We start from the raw sequence: 20,396 nt of genomic DNA, 5'->3' as shown, positions 1-20,396 counted from the left end.
CTACTCTGGATACAGTCAGCCCAGCTCCTGCAAGAGTCATGAACTTGCTGGGAGGAAGGAGCTGGGTCTTTCAGCCTAAGCGACAAAACTCCAGTTTTACAACTGGAACGTGACGCTCATTCTCACTCTGAACTTTTCAAAAATGAGTCTTTCCCTAATTCTGCCTTGCAAGTTGTGTGTTTTATTTTCTTCTTCTGGTCATGCTTAGTCCTAACGCTTGAGGGTGCTTTTATTCAAGCTACAGACTATTAATTGCTTCAGGGCCAGGTTTGTTCCAAAATCTACTTATTAAAAGAGGCAAAAATTTCTTAAAGGTGTGTACAAACATAGCAGCTGCCAGAACCCTGGTAACTTTCAAATCTAGAGTTAATATGAAGGCAATAGATTAGCAAATCAGTTCTGATGAAAGCAGGGAATAGATTAGAAACAAAAACTGAATTCAAGCCCATGTTCCAGTCCCTCGAAACCAAGATGTATAAATTCAAAGCATACAATTTAGGTTAACAGGATTTACACAGAAATCTTAAGAGCTAAAATGTTACAAAACTGACCATAACATTGATTTTTATCTCTGACCCATGATATACTAGAAAATCCAAACTGGCAAACAAAAAAACCCTAACAAAATTACTTGCTGAAAGTCACTGCATCCCATGTGGAGGCCAACAGCTCTGTTTGCTACATTACAACTGATCGGTGTCTACTTCAAGCTACCAAAGCTTCAAGTATCTTAAAACACTGAGTTCCGAAAATTTAGTTTGCTCTCCTTTCACTGCACTGCATAGATAAAGGGCTCTCCCTCTCCCCATCTGCATTTCAATGCAGCACAACCTCGGGCTTCCTTTAAGTCTTCTGAAAGGCGTCCGGGGCCATCAGCTCCGCGGCGCTCGGAACAAACGAGCTCTCGACATGTTTTATCGCTATTATTTATAAGCGGTTCCCAGTCAGGCGCTTTCCTAGCGCCAAGGGCCAGCTCCAGGGGCAGCGAGCTGCGGGCGGCTCCCGCAGTGCCCCGATGCGGGCGCCGGGATCGCGGCGCTGCCGCCGCTCCCGAGCACTCCCCATTTCCATACAGCTGCCCGGGCCGGCAGCGAGGGCTGCGCCGCGGCCCCGGCCCCTGGAACGCCGGCCTTCGTGACTCGAGGCAGTTCATCGCGAAAGCAAACAAACTCGGAGTTAATTCATTCTCTCCGGCGCTAATCCACCCTTGTTTCCATGGTCCCTCCTCCCAAGCAAAGCCCGAAGCTCCCCAGGCACACAAAATGGGAGACAAGCAGAAGGCCGGGCTCCGCCACACCGCAGCCAGGCAGAGCGCGCAGTGCGCGGGGAGAACGCTGCGCTGCGGAGCAGCCGGCGCGGACACCGCGCTCGGAATCCGCTCTCGGGGCAACCAGCGCGGACACCGCGCTCGGTACCAACGCGTTCACACCGCTGCCTTTTGCCTGCTGCCTCCACACAGGTCTGGCATCCACTGCAAACACAAAAAACTTACCACTCAGTAACCCCAGCCTAAGAAAAACAGTAACCCTGTTACAAGACTGTACATTGGTGTAATTTACCAGGTGAACTGTATTAATTTTTATGCATTTCAAGAAAGACTTGTACATAGGACAATCTGCAGCCCCACTGACACTTGCAAATTAAAAAAAAAAAAAAAAACAAACCAAACCCGAGTGCAGAACATCTTTCAGTTGATTTAAGTAGTAACATTTGGGATCTGAAACCAGAAAACCAGTTAAGTATTTCAGGCAACTATATAAAAACTAGACAAATCATGGACATGTGAGGACACACAACTGCATGTAGGAGAACCGAGAGTGACACGTGGGGAAAGAACATCTCTGTCCTGTTAATATTGGTTCTGCATCTCACACTTTAGTTAGATTATTCATTTTGAGCACTTAGCAATGAAAGCTTCTGAGAACTGGAAAATAAAAATACCACTCTTGGTCTGAGTCTATGAATCTTTCAAGCCCTACTAGCCGGTCATTTGGCTATGGTCATTAACACAATTTTAGCCAAGGTGTACATAATTAAGACAATGAAAAGGGCTTTGTAATCAAGATTTTTACACTTTGGACAGCTCACAGTTGTTCAGTGGGAGCATAACCTGCAGGGAAATACCAGCTCTGGAAGGGTTTGAGCAAGAGCAGAGGGTGGTGTTGGCAGAGCTGCTTAACTGTCCTTTCGTGCTTCTACACTGGAGCAGGCACAGGGCACAAAGAGGGAGATCACCAATTTTCTCAGATTCCTGTTATACCTGAAAAGACCGTCTGACTTAAGGATTGAGTTTCAACCTTAACTGAGTTTCCAGGCCTTTTATTTATTTATTTTTAATCAGTTCAGGCTGTTCTTTTTCCATTGTACAATGACAAATAAAAAGCAGCTTGAATAAGAACAAAAAGTATTACTTCTTAACTTTTCAATAATACATGAAATAAAATACAAATCAACTTCAAAGGCCAGTTAGCAAATATTTGATGAGTTTGAGATATTAAAATCTATTTGAATAAGTCTAATGGCCAGCCCAGCTAAAAAGAAAACAAGACCATTCAGAGCAAGCAGGAAATGAAGTCAACTAGAGTTGTAAAATAAATCTGGCTCAAAAATTAAGCAAATGTTAAAATAAAACCATGCCTGGTTACACTAATTACATAAAAAGGAGTTAAATTACTCATTTCCTAGCTCCTTCTGCCAAGATCATCATCTTCAAGGGAAATTAAATTTTTTTTCCCTTTTTTTTTAAAGAGCAAAAATGTTTTGTGTAAAGGTCCCACCCTCCTTCAACAAGGAAGTTTCATTCAGTGCTGAATTCCAATGAACATTTCTTGACCCTATGTCAAACAAAACATCAAAAATAGGTAATCACCCTTATCAATGTTGACATTTCTCACTATGTTAGCCCAATACTCATTATTTTCTTAAAATTTACTGGATGTCATCTCAAGTGAAGTAGTATTTAAATCCGGAATGAAGGCTGAATCTTCATTCAGTTCAGGCTGTGTGTCAAATTCTCTGCTCTCCTACTTACTACTTAAAAAGAATGCCAACCTAATAGTAAATAAGAGTTTGAAATTAATTGGTTATTGAAGAAGAATTACCCCTTATACTTGGGGGGGGGGGGACGGGACTACTGCAGTGCAGTCATCACTAATAAAGCACTCAGTCTGCACCACAGCCAGATGTGCCAACCTCTGCTCTGTACCTATTTCAGGACTCCATCCTAAGTCACGCTGAGTTTCTGCAATTGCAAATGATGTCAAAGGGCGCTCTTTGGGGACTGGGCAAGGCCACAACAGGATGCCTTCTGTTGGAGCCAATTATTCTGATGTAATAAAATTAAGGTTAATCCAAGAAATTCTTTAGCTGACTCACTTTTCAAGGCAAAACTGATCTGCAAGCTTGTTTCACCCAGTGAGGATGAAATGTACAGGCAAATATTTTTTTTAGTTGTCTTAATCTAAGTTTATTTCTAACAGACAACAAGCATTTGTCAGTCAAATAATTAGATGATAAATTAGGTCTGTATAACATTTAAGTTACACAACTACATTAAACTAGAGAAGATCAAGGAACTTCTTTCTGTCCATTTTGGAGAGTCATTTTCCACTGTCCCCTATTTTAATAAAAAACTGAGTTGATAAAATATTTATCATAGCTTATTTAAAAGAGAAACAGAGATTTTCATGTACATTTTGGCACTACCTGTATTTATTTGACTGTGTCTGGCTTAGCGGTATCAGAAGGTTCCTCAAGTCAGAGAACAAATTGATCACTGTAGTTTCAGCCACTTGCTTCATGCCACATCAAGACCAGAGGAAAAAAAAAGTTTTCTTTTGTATGACTAAATTTCAGACTACCCCAGAACATGGTAGAACTTTACCACATTCTTTAAATATTAAATCTCAGTAGATACTATGAAAAAATGCAAAAGTACACATGCATCATTTCTTTCATTACAAAACGTAACTGTGAACTTGTATAGAAAGCTGAAGTTGGATGTGCATTTGGAAAGTACCCCCTCCACAAAGCCCCCAAACACACGCAGCTTATAGAAAGCAACCAGTTCTTTTTGATGTTTACTGCAGTGGTCCTGAAATTAATATAAATGGATGTGTGACGTGCGAATGGGAGAGCCTGGAACTAATTCTGTTTTATAGAATACAAACCCTTCAGCAATTGGGGTACCTAATTATTTTGATGATAGGTGAAATTTTGCCTTGATCACACAGTACCCAGCTGTGAATCTGTTTTATAACAGAAAATTTCACAGCATGTAACAGGTCTTTAAAATTACCCTGTAAACATGCAAACACATGGCACCACTAAACCAACCATGTTTTTAAAAGCTCTTTTTCCTTTAAGCATTTTTGAGAAGGGAGGAACGAAAAGAAAGAAAAAGGGAAGTGAGCAATGCTACAAATAGATTAGTTTACTGTGTAATGCTTTTAGCATATTTCTGATCTATAAAAAGCTCGACTACATTTCTTCAGAACAGTTCACATTTTTAAAGAAACGAAAAGAGATGGTTTGAATTATTTCACCCTTCTTGGGGATTAATCTGAAAGTTGTTTCCTTTTCATTGTTACTTACACTACAGCTGTGCTCAAACTCTTTTCGTTTAGAAAAAAAGTTTAAATTTTGAGCCTGCGCACACTATGGTTCCACATTCCAACAGCTTCCTCCCAGTCCTCTGCCAGCATCTGCTATTGAAGACTAGTTCCAATTTACAATAAACAGCTTTTCCAGACCAGAACACTTGAAATTCAGTCCTTCTTGACTGCTTTTCCCATTCAATCTCCCCTATTCACCATTTCAAGGAGAAAACGGTTCTGCCAATTATTACACATCTGGAAAAAATGCATGTATAAGCTGAAACGCTCTCAGCAGAAAGTTTCAGCTTTCTGCATATGGTCACAGCAGGATTTTATGGGCCACTGACCAGGCCAAAGTCTAAGTTTTCCCATCTTTTTCCTCCCCCCCATTTCTGCCCACCCCCACTCCAACATTCTAATTGGAAACCCATAGCAGGTGCAAGCTGTCTGCCATCTTTTCCTCCACAAGAATCTCAAGTGGTTTCTTCCTGATAAATATTAGTCTTACAGCCCAGTTCTACCTCAGCAGGCTCTTCGATAGTTTCAATGCATCAGCTGCAATTGCTTTGCATAAACATACTCATGTTTTATAACATCATTACCATGGATGCTTGTCTGTTGGCTGTTACAAGGCTGGATGCTCCATAGTTTGAGTTCAGGCTTCCAATTGGCCCATTGTGGGATGGTCCCAATAAACTATGGATATCTCCATGGCCACCTGACAGGCTTGTGGAAGGCCCCACAGCGTGGTTCCGTAGGACATGGATGGCATCATCGAGTCTGTCCAAGCGATCCTCCATCCGGGACTGCTGTGGGGGTGCAAGAGGGACAGGAACACTCATTACTGAATAAATCCCCAGGCTCCTCACACCACAACAGAGTCTATCTCGGAGGTATTAAAGACAGAAGATGAAATGTGGTATCAAAATAGTATCAAAAGACTTTGAGAGCACCTACCAGCACTACAAACAAACAGGAAAAAGAAAATATTATCTGGAGATTCTGTTCAAGATAGCATTCATTCCACAAATAGGTGGCAGCTTTGAAAGTGAAGCTTATAAGGTTAATGTTACTCAGCTGCTATTATACGGCATGAAAAGAAAAAAGGAATTGCTACAAAATAAGCTAATGCAGGACAAGAAAGAATGATCATAAAATCAGCCTCACCATGCTGGAAACAATTAAGAGAGGCAGTGGTTTTTTGAGAATCTGTATTACAAAAAATACTGGACAAAACTTTAAGTTACTATTTTTTTAAATGGACCTTCAAACAGATTATTCAGGTATTTCAGAAACAAAAGCAAGCTATTTGGGTTACTGTCCAAGTCTGTCTTAAAATTACTTTCTTTTAATTACTTTCTCTTATTAAAAGGAATACCAAAAATAACCCAAAGCAAAACCAATTCTGACACTGCAGCTCTAGAAACTGAAATAGCAGGATGTTGAAGTCAAAAGATGGGTCATACGCTACACTAATTTAAGTTTTTAATGGGGAATCCGAAGGAAGTGTTAATTGAAACACAAAAAGGCACCATCTAAAGTGAAATAGTACCTCACAGACATCCTTTAAGAAGGACATTGCATCTTGCAAATGCTCGTGAAGTTGCTGTTCAACTCGATTTTTCTGGCAAAGTCAAGACAGAACAGGAAGCAAAGCACAGGTTAAGATTAATTCAAAAAAGAGGTGAGGAAACAGCTGATGTGCATGTCAGCAATACATTGTTAGTCAAGTTAATGCAACAGAGATCTGATTATATTAAGATAAGAAAAGGCTAATATTTAACACTGCAGTTATGTTAGGATTCTAAGATGTATGTAACAATTATATTTAATTGCAAAAATATTGAAGGAAAGAAACCTGATTTAACTTATAACTTATTCTTGTTCGACAGAAAAAAATAGAAATTACATCTGTGGAAACTAGAAATATTAAGCAAGTAATCAAAACCTTCCCTCAAATTTTCCCTGTTTCCTTCCCAATATTGTATCGGAAATGTAAGAAGGAAGTCAGTAACTTAAATCCTCTGCTGAATCCTCAAAAGAAGAAGATTTACAATGCTGTAGACTACTGCCTGTGTGTTTTTCAGCAAAATGTTTAATTAATAAATGAACATTCCCCACAACAAATAATAATTACAAATAAAATATATTAATACTTTAATAACAGTGTAATGCAAACAAGCCCTAGAGACCGCCATTTGAGGGAGAGAGGGGGAAGGACAAGTAAATGCGGAGGCATGAAGTCTTTATCTTTCTCCAGGCTGAACTTTAGATAAGAATTAGCTATGGATTTGTGAAAAGGTACCAGAATCTCATAACAGCGCTTTAGCACCAGCTGTCCTCAGCACAGAAGCCTGATGCCCAAGGAACAGATGGTGAAAGACACACCCTGCACGTCTTATATTGTTCAACTGAACAGGCCATTTGTTAGCAAAGAATTCATTTGTAATGCTATCCTACTGTTTCCTTTAATGATATGCAGGATTTATACAAAACCAAGCCTTCAACTCCTAAGTAAAAAGTACTATGTTGCTTTCAACAATTCTTACCAAGGAGTGTAGAGAGTTTTCATAGCTGGGAGATGAGGGGGCTTGTCCTCCACTCCTCGACCACTGACTGGCACCTGTCAAAATTGTCTAGGTTAGTGCACAGATTTACACAGCAGAAGTGGGAAGCAGAGACTGTATTTCTCAACATAATTAAACCAAACATATTCTGCATAAAGGTAAGCTAACATATGGGTATACAAAGGAGGACAAATTCCTTCATTCTGCCTTATTGAGGGATAATTTTCATATCCTGGCATCTGTAGGGTTAGATCATTGTCAGTGACAAAAGCGGTGACACCTTCAAAGTACTTCAGCATTAAAAAAGTGCACTAAATACACACCCCCCCCATATTTGAAATACCTGCTTCTGCCTGTGTCACCATAAAAGACCTGCTGAATTCTTCTTCAGATTCTGTCCCGTATATGTAGGTGTATAAAGATAGTATTAAAATGCGCAACAAAAATATTTAAAGAAATCAAATAGACACCAAGTTAAGGATAACTGGAGAACCATTTTTACACCACCTCTCTACTAAACAAGAAAACTTAAAAACTGGATCTAAAAGCTTTATCTTGTCTAGTTGTACACCACACTATTTTAGATTACAATGCATTCCAACTTTAGAAGAGTAAAATACACCTAAGTCATTCCCATTTGGTATTTCAGATATACTTAAGGTAAATCAGTAGCTGAACAATCACTGATTGCGCAACAAATGGACAATTAAGTTCATATTACCTATACACTGCAAATTCAAATACATAGCCATTCTAATCTGACATAAATATACCTAATCATCATGTAAATTTTAAAAATAATTAGATGTGAAATGCAGTAACTAATAAAGCAGCACTTTTAACACAAAGCCTGAAGTAGTACAACACGCATTTTTCTCACAAACTAATAATGCATCTTTTATAAAGATACTACATGAAATTCTATGGCCATTAGAGACAGCTTCCTTTCAGCCATACAAATGTAATAATAAAGCAATTACATTAATAAATTATGGACATACAATCCAAAGCAGCTCATTAAAGGAAGAGCCTGTGGGCTTGTTCTTTCAATAACAGCCAGAGCTGTACATCTGGAAAACTGGGAAAAGGTTTAATAACATTACAGCTCCTTTGTTCGGAGAGCTGCAAGTAGTTACCTTTTAAAGACAAGGTTGTATTTAGCAAAAAGAGTACAGCTTGCACAGCTATTAAAATACCTAAATATTTCCTTTCTAATTAAAAAAAAAAAAATCTCCTATTTCATAAAAGTCCAGAGCTGCCATAATTGTGCTGGAATTCTCTTTTAAAATACAAAGAATTCAGTGAGTAAGTTTATAATTACTGATTTTCACTTCACACAGCTACTCTGAGTCTGGACCTGGGGTCTCCGTCTGCATTACTGTCACTCCCCAACTTGGGAATAATGCTTGGAGTCCCACTTACTTTTGCACAGCGATTAATGAAACAACTATAAAGTATTTTGGTTCAGCATAATGTTCAAATTTTTCCTTGGACAGGACTCCATTTTTAAAGACAGGACTGTGGTCAGGAGCACTCCTGCTCTCAGAACTCAGAGTACCGCTCCCTACAGCACAGCAGCAGCTCAGTGTGAAGCAGAAAGGTGGCCATGTGAGCAGCAAACAGACTGAAATCCTGTGCACCTCTTCTGACACGCTTGTTTGGGGGGTTTAACTGAAGAAGGTACTATTTCTATAACGTAAGCCCAGAACAAAACTCTTGAGTGGGACATCTCACAAAGGAGACAAAAAGCAAAGAGGGGAAGGAATAACCAACTCCTCCTGTCCAATGCCCAACCCAACTGCAACCTGCAGCTTTCAGTCACACCTCATCACCTCCGGGGCTCTTCCCAAGCGGTGGCACTCTGCCTCCACGGCTGCAGGTTGCCAGATGGCACCGATTTCCTGCTTGCCTCATTCCACTCCCCCTCCTAGAAGTTTGTGCATGAAATCCACCAATTAAGTTAAAAAGCATCCTGGCACCACAAGCCCTGCAATTAACAACTGCAGCTTTTAGTGCAGCACCAACACAGCAGCATTAAAAAACAAATAAGCCAGGCAAGTGTTAGGATTTACAGGGGTCACCAACAGCAATCACTGCAGTATTGTTCTTACCCCGAGTCTCCCCAACACTAATCCTCTGGCTCCCCTTTCAAACACACACTCAGAGCCACAGAGGGCTGGCTTTGCATCCTCAGAACCCACTGAACCTCCTGAATGCCTCTGATCCTGGCAGAAGGATTCTTAAAATACCGAGGCTCCCACCATTCAGATCCCCATATAAACCTCACATGCATGTACACAATCATTAAAACTATGCAAGACGCTCAGTTCTGGGCATGTTTATGCAAAATTAGAAATTAAATGAGGGCAGGGAAGGCGAGACACACACTATTGTCTCATAATACTTGGGGGTTTTCATCAAGTTCTTCTCCAAGCTTTTACTTAACTGAATTAAAAAACGTCATTAATCCTCATTCAGCAACATAAGAGCCAAAGAGTCAGTCATGAGCTTATGAACCCCAAGGTCTCATGACACTGGTATCTGTCAGTGCTCTCCCTGGTAGACAGAGGACTCCTACCGTAATTTACAATTAAAGGATAAGCAAATTATGACTTAAGCAATCTGTAATACTACAAATGCTAACTAAACAAATACCTAATTGCAAAAGGGGAAAATGACAATGAAGGCTAAAATGCTCCAAAATATATTATTTTAGTACACATAAAACATTTGTTTTATCTGCAATAACTTTTTGGGTCAAGATGGAAAATGGCTACCAGGAGTATAAATAGCAATAAATGCAGTAGTAATTACTTCACATTGTGCTTCACCGTGTTCTTAGTGACTCATCTGGGAATAAAGATAAAAGTCCAGATTCATAAATGAAGGTAATTAACTACTGGAGCAATTTACCAAAGGCTTGATAAACTCAGTATCACCGAAATTAAAGGGGGTGGGAGGGTATAAATGTGAAGCAGATGCTAAGTTTGAGCCTGAAAAGGATTTCAGTATTATTTGCTTATATCTACTACTGTCTTAGCCATCAGAATCCAGAATAAGGAACACAAATTAAGGTGCAAATTTTGGAGAGTTTTACATGTCATACAGGTTGCAACAGGCAAAAGCAACAACATCAAAAGGAAAACACAAATTTTAGTGACCTCAAATTTGTATTCTAAACCTAGAAATTAGCTAATGCTTTCATGCTTACAAAACGAGGTGTAGTGTCTAATTAGGCAACTCTTGAAAAAAACCACTTTGGGATCTGTAAAATTTGAAATAGTTTCAAGTGTCAGAACTTCTTTCTTCCAGCCACAAAATATTTTCAATACTTGCTTTGATGTAAAAAAGAAAATAATAATGATTTTCTGATCTGATCTGCCTTTTCAGTAGAAGAGAATACACAGAATATTTTTTGTCAACTGTAATCACTAAATCAAAAATCCCATTAATCCCATCATTACTCAATTCAATGTGGATTATTCAGTAATAGAAAAGAAATGCCCAAAGCAGCTGCTCAGGTAAGCCATGTCAGATATTCATTAATCCATTACATCCACAGAAAACCGGAGCAGTGTCCATTAAAGTGAAGGAGTGAAGCATGAATGATGGAGGTTTTGAGTGACGTTGCATACAGAGATATGCATATTCACATAGGCATGATTATGACTGTATTTTGCATTCAATACCTTTACTAACTTATTCATCTGGATTACAAAAGTGTTCAGCTAGGCTTGTTCTGTACCCTTTTCACCTTAAAGTAATTTTATTATTTTACAAAAAGCAAAATACTCTTGCAAAAAAGTGACCAATGGCCAGGAGCCTGCAGGGATATATTAAGCAACAGAGAATAGGGAAACAGAGTGTTGTATAAATGTTAAATAATTTAACAAATTGCACTACAGGAAAGAACAGGGTTAAAGTTACATCATCTTACTTGTAATTCTAGTTCTTTGTTAAACAACAAATTTAAGTCAATGGAGCTTTCACAGCCCTCTCTATACGGAGAACAGCTGTTCAACTTTTACTAGACAGCTGAGGCCACAGTGTCTGTGAAAGCTGCACTACCACAAATAGCTGTAGGCAGCTGCCCACAGTTCATCTCCACACGGGAATGCTTCTTCCCACATTCACACTACAAACACACAAAGCACAGGTGACAGAGGTGGCTGCAATACAGAGCATTTATTTTAAAAAATGCCAGAAATTCTTCTCCCATAGAATGAAAACATTCATTGAAGATATGAATGAAAAAAATTGGATAGTCTCATAGCCTACTATATTTTCATTAAAAGGAACACACATCTGCCGTGCCTGTCACTGAAAGCTGCCGCAGAGCCTTAACATATAGCTTTAAAAAACCCCAAACCAAATCAAATCACTCTTCTTGCTCTCAAACAGTGTAAATCTGTACAGATATCTTTATAGCCATGATAATATATGGTCAGTTAATGCTTCCAAACATTCTTTTAATTAGCTAATTTTCAAAGCCAGTTGCCTGGACTCAAGTGAATGCCCCCAACAAAATGTCTAAGCATCTGGATTTATAAATCTTTGTTTTGTACAATGGAAAAATAACCAAAATGCACAAGCAGTTATACAAGGAAGTTAATGCTGATTTCCCTGTGATTCCAAACAGGACGTTTTCAAAACAACAAAGTTACTGATAAATGGCCGGTCTGTACCTGTAAGAGGCGATGGTGATCCAACTGGTGTTGATGGATTCGATGGAAAACTACTGCTGGTATGATCAGGAGAATAAATCTGACAACAGACGAAGAGACTATGTATCAATATGTGTTATAATACACAGGAAAAAAAGCTATTAGGATTCTTTTTCATGTTTTAATTTATAATACACAGGAAAAAAAGCTATTAGGATTCTTTTTCATGTTTTAATTTTCACTCTTGATTCTGGATTGATAAAAAACACAATTTGATCCTCCAATCACAGCTCTGCTTTATTACACTCAAGGCTCTAAAAATGTCCAAAGAACTTTCATTTTCAAGCAGCTGTCCAAATAAGCACAACCTGTATTTCATAGTGACACAAATATAACTGGCCTTCCTTCTCATTTAAGAGCAGCATAAATTACAGCCTTTCTGTCACTGCAGGGGAACGATACACGTAAGAGTTCACAGTACACAATTATATCAAACAAAACTTCAGGAAAATGCCAATGAATAATGACTTTCCAAACTTTAGTGAGAGATTTTAGCAGTCAACACATGTTATCTTCTAAAAATTAATCCTTCACAAAATACCAAGAAAGCATTCAGGCTCCCTTATTATTGGTATCTACCAAGCAAAAAACACTTGAAATTTTGTTCTTCTTGCAATGTATTGCAGCACTTAGTATGTTTCTCTTATTTCAGTATCAATTGGCCTCTTGAGATACTAAACTTCAACTTACAACAATTCTTTCCTTGCTATTAATGAAATTATAAAAACTATTGACAAAAAGAGAAGACATAATGCTTAAAGCTTTAATTAAAAATTAAAATCTCAAGACACTGGGAAAATTCATTTTATAAAGGGAATTGAATAGATTTAGAGGCTGACTATGGACTTCAGAACATATTTTTATAGGTCATCAGTTCAAACCTGTTTTACTTGAGCAGAGACCAGGATTTGTTAGTCATCAGATGGCAGTTAAAAAAATCTTCACTGGCAGTGTGGTTGATGTCTCTTCACACAGACAATATGACATTTCAGCATTTAGCTGTCAATAACTTCATTAAGTTCCATATTGTATTTTCTGAACCAACAAAACCAGGACCCAATAGACCACATGCTCCTTCCTGGTCTATCATACTTTTCCATTAGAAAAGACCATCAGTTCCCTAATGGAAATGCTTCCTCCTTTTCATACATGCTAGAAAGAAAATATATTTAGAACAAACTACCTCATATTACCGGAGGAAATTCATGCATTGTACATCAGCATAAAAATAAATCTTGGGTGTCAGTGTAAGAACTGTAGAGAGTTTCAGAGAGATAAGATACAGAAAATTAAAATAAAGTCAGAGGCCACAAAGTTTTCTTTGAAACTGCTTGTTTTCCACAGGTCTACCTGCCAATTTTATTTTGCTGTATTTTATAAAAGGGAAAATCTACAGTACAGCAAAGCCCCCACTAAAACACGAGGTCACAATTCATTCTGCACACAGTCCCTGGCTGCTGCGCTGTTAAATGACCAATGATGAACAACCCTGACACCTTCTGCCAGGCTTAAACGGTAACATGACTCATTTTACTGCAACAAATGAGACTCCTCCTCCTATCAGTCATGGTCCATTCCAATCAGTGGGGTGCCAATATGCCAGGGTCTAATGAAAAGGCTCTTAGACAAAAGCTGCACAATTGAGAGCCTGCAGAGCCAAACCTCGGAGCTGTTAGTCCAATTTTTTAAACACTACAGTGTACATTTCAGTTAGGCTTTGTTATGTTAATGTTATTGAGTCTAAAGCAACAAAGAAACTTAATTCATGAATTACTTTTAGAAGTCAACTTCCCTACATTTTCTTTTCTTTTGTGAAGGGACCAGTGGCTATTTAACTACGGAGACAGTACAAAGGCCTTTACCCTAGTGCTGAGGTAGGAATCAAAACATAAGTTATCACAAAGAGGTCTGATATAATCAACAAAGTTAAACAGTCCTCCTGTTTGATCTCCTCTAAATTAAAGACCAAGTGTTTTGATTTGGCATTAGGCAATGAAATAAACCAGATGTTTCTCCTGCCATATAACCCTCCATGGGCACAATCTTAAAGGGTTATTGTTTGGCAAATGTTCAGGGAAACACATTAGAAATGGCACGAATACCCAGATTTTCTTTTCTTTCTATCTATACTAGTTCATTATCCAAACTAATGCATAATCCACAGGGCTTTGGGAACTTTGTGTAAATACTTTCATGTACAATTCTCTTTCTTGCCTACCCTGAGATTAAGACCACAATTATCCAGGCTTAAACCTAAAATAAAAGAACCTTTGCAAATGTATTATCTGGCCTTACATGTTTAATCACATACTACTCTGTATGGTCTTTAATACCTAAACTGAAGAACAAATGTCGTATCCTCTGATGTTTCGCAGATGAAAGGCCTATTGTGAGACATACATCAACAGAATTTTAGGACTAGAAATTCCTCTCAACAGTTGCAGCGGCAGCATTTAAAAACCAAACAGAAAGGAATATAGTGTCATCTTAGGGGGGAAAAAAAAGGGGCACGACAATCGCAGTATTTAAATGTAACTTTGTTCAAACAGAAAAATATTCTTGATTTCCTAGCTGTCAAAATTCATGTGTGTCAGCTTCACCTGCAGGAGAGCCCACCTCCCTCCTCGCCCAGCCGTGAGCCGTGCTCTCGCTGAGCGCAAGGAGTGTGCTGGGTGCGCGTGGTGCGGGGTGCGGGGGAAGCAGATGGATGAGGCGAGGGATTTGAAGTGTGCAGACTATGGCATGCACTGATAGAGCAGATGGAATGCATCACCATCAGCTATGACAGAAATGATTTATGGAATGACCTGGCTGCTCCTGCCAAGCAACAACACAGGATGACAGAAACAAGTTTCTATGACAACCAGAGCCCACCCACCAGTTAGATTAAACATTTCTGCCCTGACTTCCACTCGCAATATATTTAGTTTTTCCCCAAAACATCAGCCTGGCTTTCTCAGCTAGTGACTTGGACAAAAATACCTGAAAGGATGAGAAAATCATTTAGAGAAGGAGAGCAGTAGAAAATGCCACAAAGTCCCACAGGTCTAACTGGCCAGCATGTCAGACTTAACAATGAAATTTTGTTCCGGCTGCAGAACAGCAGACACCCAAATACATCTGCAGAGCAATGAACAGCCTGGAGTATGTGAATATTGCTATTTCTAGGAGGCAAAGTGATCCCAAGTTCTTTTCTGACAGTTCTCAAACAGACCAAAAGAGAGCATTAACTGCCCTCTGGACTCCTGAATTGTTATCTACTTGCTGAATCCCTAAAAGCAACAGGGATATTTTTCTCCTCAAAGCCAGTAGGTCAGAGTTCTCCTCCCCAGTATGGACATTACAGACATTATCAGATCTGGTAATCTTTTAACATATGACTCTCTGAGGGATGCAAGGGTAACGGGATCTGCATGAATATGCACATTTGCATTCACTGGTATGAGGTGAGGGATGCAGAACCCAACACAGGGATGGTCATTTAGGGCTTCAAAGTTTGCTCCACACAAGAAATACTAAGTGCTTCCCCAGCCACCATTCCCAACTCTGAAATTTCTGCTGCAGTGTATCAATTACTCTTTTATAAAAAGTACATCTGATAGTACCAATGAAAAAATAATTACTGTATGCATGCACATGGAAACAGAGCTTACAGCAGATTGAAGATACTTGCCATGTTTTACATCATTCCAACAGGAGTTAAAAGTTTAAATGTATGTGTATACAACATTCTAAAGGCTGTTCCATAAATTATAGCTATACAACACAGCATTCAAAACCTCTCAGTTTTATAAGGCCACTGAGAAGGCAGGATCTGCTCTAAGACTAATGTTAAAAATATTTGACTTTACCTAAAACACTACAGAAAAAAAATAAAAATCAAACGTTTAACTTTTTATGATTATCTTTTACTTTGTCTAACCAGCTTTTTAAACCAGACCTGCCTTAAATCTTTTGATCACCTGAAGAAAAAGGAAGTCAGAATGAGTCTTCTCCAAAGAAAAGCATTTTTCACTTGCATTTAAAAAGACACTTTTGTAGTATAGGAAATTGCATCATAGTACATTGTTTTGACTTCATATGTGAAAATTCCTGATTTGATATTATAAGATGAATGACACATAAATAATGAATTAAAATATGTATTTCAGATCTGAATATTCTAACTGCTACTTACAGATGCCAATGCCTTTCCAAGTGCATCACCTGTCTGTGAGCTTCCAGCACCATTTCCTCTGTTTCCTGTAATGTGGAAAGTAAACCCAACACTTATTTTTAAAGCTGAAATTTTATTTACTTTTATTATTTTATTCATCACACAGAGTTGAGCAACCACTTTTTAAATGGATTTTCTGAGGAAGTCAGTGTCAATAGAATCAGTTCTCATTAGACCTAAAAATTTAATTAAAACAATTAGATTTACATTTAGATGCTCTCCTCTTAAAAGGCAAACATAGTATCACTGTGATAACTTAAGGACCAACAAGTGAAAGCAGCTAGAAGACAAAATTATTTTCTAGGATCATAGTCTAATTTTAATGAAATGTGAAGAGAAAAATCAAAATCAGAAAATTATATTATTGCAGCTTATTTCTAAACTGCTATCCACAAAGTGCTGCATGTTTAATTAATTCTTAAAGCCAAATTCACAGAATAGTTCCTTAGGTGCCTCCTCGCTCCCCTTGCTCTAATTCCCTGTGTTGTACTCTCATCTTGAGTTTAAAAAGTCCCTGAAAAGCTCTGATGCACCAAGCTGTCACCCCTGCTCTCAGTTGCATGTCAGTAGCTTTGCGTGCCCTTTTGCTCCACACACCATTAAGCCAAGAGGAAGTTTGAAGCCCTGCCAACTGGAAACACAGAGAGCAACTGAATCCTCTGAAATATCTGCTTTGCTGTAGGAGACAGACCCTTTAAAAGCAAATCTTCTTTCTCCAATTATTAACCTCTAAAGCCAAAAAACGTATTGAATGTGAATGTAAGCCATTCACATCAGAAATCCAAATAATGCAACACACACTGTTTCCAAGTTTGTGACAAGCCTGGATTTTCCAGCCTGAACTTCCCATGCAAATTCTGGGTTCTGTTTAAAGATCTTGGTGTAAAACATGCTCCCAAACCAAAGCTAACATACTCACCCCTAGCTCAATTCCACTTCCTTAAAATGAAGCTAAATGCAAATCCTATTGAACCGACAAGGGGCATCTACAAGCATTGAATTTCTACAGCTGTATCTTAAGGCGAGCAAATATGTGCAAGGAACAGATGATCACCCTGTATTTCTTGCTTCCTAGGTGAGAACAGAGGAGACTGAACCAGCCACCATCCTGGCTACTCTGTAATCTCTAAAACAGTTAAGATAGGAATTTACGATGCACGTTATCAACTTCCCCAAAGAAACAGCCCTCCTGCCTTTCTCTGGAGCAGTGCTTTGGCGACACAGCAGCTCTGAAAACTTCAGCACCAGAACTACCTATATGGACATGTGCATATACTGAACTACAGAAGGACAGCTGTCTTTAAGTCAGATGGATCCAGCCCCTGAGTATAGGCTTGACTGTGAAAGCAAATAAACCAGTAAGTCTTAAGCTGACTGAAAAACAATATGCCTCATCTTAGCCATACTGGGAACAGAAATATCACAGTGGTGAATTTTTCCTGATCTACAAGCATGCCGTAAATTAATCTTACTAATTTTGTGCGTCATGCAGCTCTAAATTTCATTTTCTTGTAAAATGAAAAAAAAAAAAAGCAGGAAGAACTTTTTACCCAGAATATTATCTGATCCATTGACAGGTGGAGTGTGTGAGGCAGCTACATAAGGTGAACTGCTGGTACCGCCACGATGGAAGCTGGACATTGGAGGAAGACTGGCATTTATATCTGAAGGTGAGACTGAATGCGGGGGATAGCTCTGGGGAGAAGAGAAGCAGACACAAGACATTAAGTAGTTCTTAAATAAATGTCGATATTTTAAGATATCAAATATATAACACCCAGCTCTTTATTACAGAAGAAAGGGACTCATCCATCCTCTCACAGACCACTACACAGCCACAGATTTTTATTTATACAACAGACATAACTAAAAGGACATAAATCTAATACATAAAGTTTGTGATTTCTAACAACTGGGTTTTTAACTGACATAGATGAGCAACAAATGAGAAGTTAATTCTCCTAAGTTAGATCTCCATACATGACTATAAACAGATCAATGTGTGCTGAGTCTTACCAAACGGTCATGTGTGTGCAGGCTGCCGTAACTGCTGGACTGGGACATGTGGGAAGACGAGCCTCCAAGCATCCCACCATAGCCAGGCTGGCTCATGCCATTGGATGAACTCCAGAGGTCAGAATTGTGGGTCCCATCTTTTTTTTTAGTATTTTTTCAATAGAAAAGAAAACAAGAAAAATACATTTAATGAAGAATACTGATTTCTCTGTTCCTTTACAAGATTATTTTAAACAAATACAGAATTCAGCTACTGAGACTAACATCAGCGGGAAAATGGTGACCAGTTTATACTGCATCTTCTATTTTCATGCCACCACACTGTTGCTATATTTATTAAAAAAAAAACAAAAAAACCCCACAAAGAAACAACAGAGGCTTTATAGCTGAAATATAATCCAACCACAGCTGAGAAAATACCAAGCACTTCTGCTAATTACACAGACCTTCAGTAAGGCCAGATTTAAATCAAGAGTGTTGATAAAAAGTCCAGACTGAAAGAAGTAATAAAAAAGGAGGTGGAGGGGTAAGAAGTTTGGCCAAACAGAACTCATCATAAACATGCACTGCAAAACATCTATTTACCTAAAACAAGCAATTTATAGACTAAGATACCCTAGCACCACAAAAATATAACAACATTTCAAAATATCAAATTTAAGTAGTTGAAATGACTACATTACATAAGCCTTAGCCTGTGTGTCAGTGCAGTTTCCCTTCTGTAGCACAAACTGAAGTGCTCTGTGAATTCCCGCACTGAGACACTGAGCTCTCAATGTGCTCCAAACCCTCACCAGACTGCAGCACGAGCTAATTGTGTGACGTGAGGCTGAGGAAATGGATTCTGCTCTTGTTTCGTTCAGTGCAACCCCCTTTTTTCTGGCATGCTGGATATACAAGCATTTGAGAATGTAAGACTGTTAGCTGATGTTGTACAGTCAAATTCCAGAAGAGTCAATAAGCCCCCACATCATTTTTCTCTATCACTCCAGTGTGCTGCTCTGAAGCCCCTACAAATCAAAGGATGGGAATTCTGTCCATCTGGCCCGGTGTGTAATCCCTTTAAATTTCAGTCAGCAATTAATGTCATGAGAAAAACTTTACATCAACAGACAGTTCCCTTCATCTAACTGTTTTAAAAGTATATAAAACTTAACCATAGGCTCTAGCACAACATGCTCCCTTTACACTTCTTCATTGACCCAGTAAAACAGTGTCTTGACTGCAGATTTCTGCCTAAAGGACAAGTGACATTTTACCCACCTTGCATAAAGAAAGTGCTAGCAAACATACTGCTTGGTGGCTTAGGAGATGGGTAACTTGGAGATTCTCTGTTGAAATCATCAGAACTTGGGGATGGTGCATACACCTACATATTGGAGAGCAATAAAAGCAGGTTAGCAATAACTGGGTGTCGTGCATTAAAAAAACCACAACAGCATACAGATACAGAGAGAAAGCACAAATAAAAAAAGAACAGTGTAGCAAGCCGCAGCATTTGTTGCCCTTGTTTTATTTGCTTTTTAGCAAGTTGCCACAGTACAGAGGAACTACAGTAGAATGATCCTAACAACACACTTTCTGGTGTGCCAACTCAGCCAGGTGGCCTGATAAAAGCCTGAATGCTGATTTTGCTTTCCAAGTGCACGACTCGCACAGACTTGTTGCTTAAGATAAAAAGCAAGATAAAACAACTGGGCCCCAAACAAATTTTATTTTAAAACAACTGTATGCCTGTTTGAATATTTAATTAGCTGGCATCCCAACAATCAGAAAGAAAAAGAACATCCAGTGACAAACGGAAGGTTTTAATGCAACCGTTGTATCATCCATTCAGAAACTCGCACGCCTTTGGAGTCATCAGAAATACACGCATGCAAGTCCTCAGGAATAATCTTAAAACTGCAGCAGTGAGCATGTAATTTTCACACTGGCCTAGCATTAAAGAAAAGCAGTATTACTGTTTTTTCGGTGTTAACACGCCAGCGGAATGCCCATTCTCAACTCGCAAGCAACAAATTTTCTTTTCAAGTTAAAAATGTAAGATGCCAAATAAAGATAATGACTCAAAGCCTTTCACTGCAGCAACTCTAAGAAGAAATATAAAGTGTATTCAGGAATAAGTTAAGTAAAATGAACGAGGCCCAGAATTCACAGAGTTGAGGACTCTACCCATAGTTAGTTGTTCTATACCAAATATCGCAATGATTAGGGCATGTTACAAGATAAATTAAATAAAAAGCAAATCAACATATATGGCAGCAAAAAATATAAAAAT

At 38.7% G+C, this 20,396-nt stretch overlaps 1 protein-coding gene across 9 annotated transcripts in view; it reads right to left on the bottom strand.

Annotated features, from left to right (window-relative positions):
* TCF12 (transcription factor 12) overlaps nucleotides 1-20,396 on the bottom strand; it is a 161,481-nt gene that overhangs the window by 10,731 nt on the left and 130,354 nt on the right. For 4 of the 9 annotated variants that reach the window (XM_069025996.1, XM_069025994.1, XM_069025999.1 and 1 more), the window contains 7 exons: nucleotides 19,382-19,487; nucleotides 18,119-18,255; nucleotides 17,653-17,797; nucleotides 16,064-16,128; nucleotides 11,848-11,926; nucleotides 7,145-7,218; nucleotides 5,198-5,404 (listed from right to left, as the gene is read on the bottom strand). In XM_069025996.1, the coding sequence (XP_068882097.1) occupies nucleotides 5,198-5,404; nucleotides 7,145-7,218; nucleotides 11,848-11,926; nucleotides 16,064-16,128; nucleotides 17,653-17,797; nucleotides 18,119-18,255; nucleotides 19,382-19,487 (813 nt within the window). Of the gene's footprint in view, nucleotides 1-5,197; nucleotides 5,405-6,147; nucleotides 6,220-7,144; nucleotides 7,219-11,847; nucleotides 11,927-16,063; nucleotides 16,129-17,652; nucleotides 17,798-18,118; nucleotides 18,256-19,381; nucleotides 19,488-20,396 lie in introns of all 9 variants that reach the window. The other 5 variants (XM_069025992.1, XM_069025990.1, XM_069025997.1 and 2 more) reach the window with 3 other exon arrangements.

Source organism: Aphelocoma coerulescens, chromosome 10, assembly GCF_041296385.1.
Source record: "Aphelocoma coerulescens isolate FSJ_1873_10779 chromosome 10, UR_Acoe_1.0, whole genome shotgun sequence".
NCBI classification, from domain to species: Eukaryota; Metazoa; Chordata; class Aves; order Passeriformes; family Corvidae; genus Aphelocoma; species Aphelocoma coerulescens.
This window is presented reverse-complemented; position numbering and strand designations above follow the sequence as displayed.